We start from the raw sequence: 1,656 nt of genomic DNA, 5'->3' as shown, positions 1-1,656 counted from the left end.
TTCCAGCTACTTGGAAGGCTGAGGCGAAGGATCACCTGAGCCCAGCAGGTCGAGGCTGCGGTGGCCGGGAGCAGCCACTGCACTCCAGTCTGGGCGACAGTGAGAGACTCCAACTCAAAAAAAAGTTCAGTTTAGTTAAAAGCTATACCAGGTTCTCAAGTGTATAGAATTACTAAAAGCGTATTATTTTGTCAACTTTCACCATCATCATCACTGCTGCTATCACCACCTCATCTTTTATATTTCCTTGATGACATAAGGTTGTTTATTTTTACGCATGGCATTTCCTCACATGAAAAGAACACTATTTAGTACATTACCTTCTGGATTCAGGTTTCTCATGTTCTTAGTCTTCAATGCATTGAATGGTCTTACTTGAATCTGATGTTCTAAGATTGAGTCAGGGTAACGGTCAAAGAAGATCTCATTGACAGCCATGTCAAAAGTTGGGATGACTTCCTAGAAAAGGAAATACACAGATGACAAGCTATGCTTGCATTCCTATCTTGGAGTTAAACGTAAGAAAATGTTTCATGTTTGCAAAGTATAAAAAAACAACAACAGGCCGGGCGTGGTGGCTCAGGCCTGTAATCTCAGCACTTTGGGAGGCTGAGGTGAGCAGATTGCCTGAGTGCATGGGTTTGAGACCAGCCTGGGCAACCTGGTGAGACCTCATCTCTATAATAAACCAGAAAAAGAAAAAGACTAGCTGGGTGTGGTAGTACGTGCCTGGAGTTCTGGCTACTTGGAAGGCCCAGCAGGTCGACACTGGGGTGGCTGTGAGCATGTACTGCATTCCAGCCTGGGCGACGGAGTGAGACTCCAACATGGAAAAACAACAACATAACCTTAAAACATCATCCTGTAAAATCAAATACATGTTTTCAAACCTTAGGAACACATCTACCTTTGTATATTCTCATTTGGATTAAATATTTAAAAGGACCTTCTCAATGTATAGTACCAGCATATTACATGCTTTTGGTTAGCAAGAGAAAAGATTTTTAAGTTCATACTTTGATTCTTCTTTTTCTTCACAGTGAATTAAAACTAAGACCAATTAAGTTATATTTATTCACATTTGTTAACATGATTCTCATTTTACTAATGAAGAAACAGCTTTTGGGAGGTCAAGGAACTTGACCAAGGTTATACAGCTAATAAAGAGCAGCAAAGCCAAGAATCAACAATCAAGTCTGCTTGCCTCCAAAGCCTATACCCACCAGAGTCAACATAGGTGAACTCTCATTAATAAAAACCGACCTTAGGGCCAGAAGAAAAACTGGCTAACATATTCTGTTAAAGACGGTAGGAAGAGTATAATGGATTTAAGATATTTCCACTTAAGACAATTTACTTCATGAGCCCCAAGAAGCTATTGCTTATAAGAGTCACCATTCTTTTTACATAAGAAACTGGCAGCCGGGCTCGGTGGCTCAGCCTGTAATCCCGCGCCTTTGGGAGGCTGAGGTGAGTGGACTGCCTGAGCCTGCGGGTTCGAGACCCGCCTGGGCAGCGAGACCTCATCTCTACCATAAATCAAAAAACCAGCCAGGCATGGTAGCGCATGCCTGTAATTCCGGCTACTTGGAAGGCTGAGGCGGAAGGATCGCCGGAGCCCAGCAGTCGAGGCTGCGGTGGCTGGGAGTGGCCACT

At 43.4% G+C, this 1,656-nt stretch overlaps 1 protein-coding gene across 1 annotated transcript in view; it reads right to left on the bottom strand.

The window, feature by feature from the left end:
- MCM4 (minichromosome maintenance complex component 4) overlaps positions 1–1,656 on the bottom strand; it is a 17,155-nt gene that overhangs the window by 13,470 nt on the left and 2,029 nt on the right. The window contains exon 7 of the mRNA XM_008060237.1: positions 321–459. Coding sequence (XP_008058428.1) covers positions 321–459 — 139 coding nt within the window. The remainder of the gene's footprint in view (positions 1–320; positions 460–1,656) is intronic.

The sequence above is a fragment of the Carlito syrichta genome, unplaced genomic scaffold (genome assembly GCF_000164805.1).
Source record: "Carlito syrichta isolate Samal-C Ts95f unplaced genomic scaffold, Tarsius_syrichta-2.0.1 Scaffold304564, whole genome shotgun sequence".
NCBI classification, from domain to species: Eukaryota; Metazoa; Chordata; class Mammalia; order Primates; family Tarsiidae; genus Carlito; species Carlito syrichta.
The sequence above is the reverse complement of the archived record's forward strand: the minus strand, read 5'-3'. Positions and strand labels throughout refer to the sequence as shown.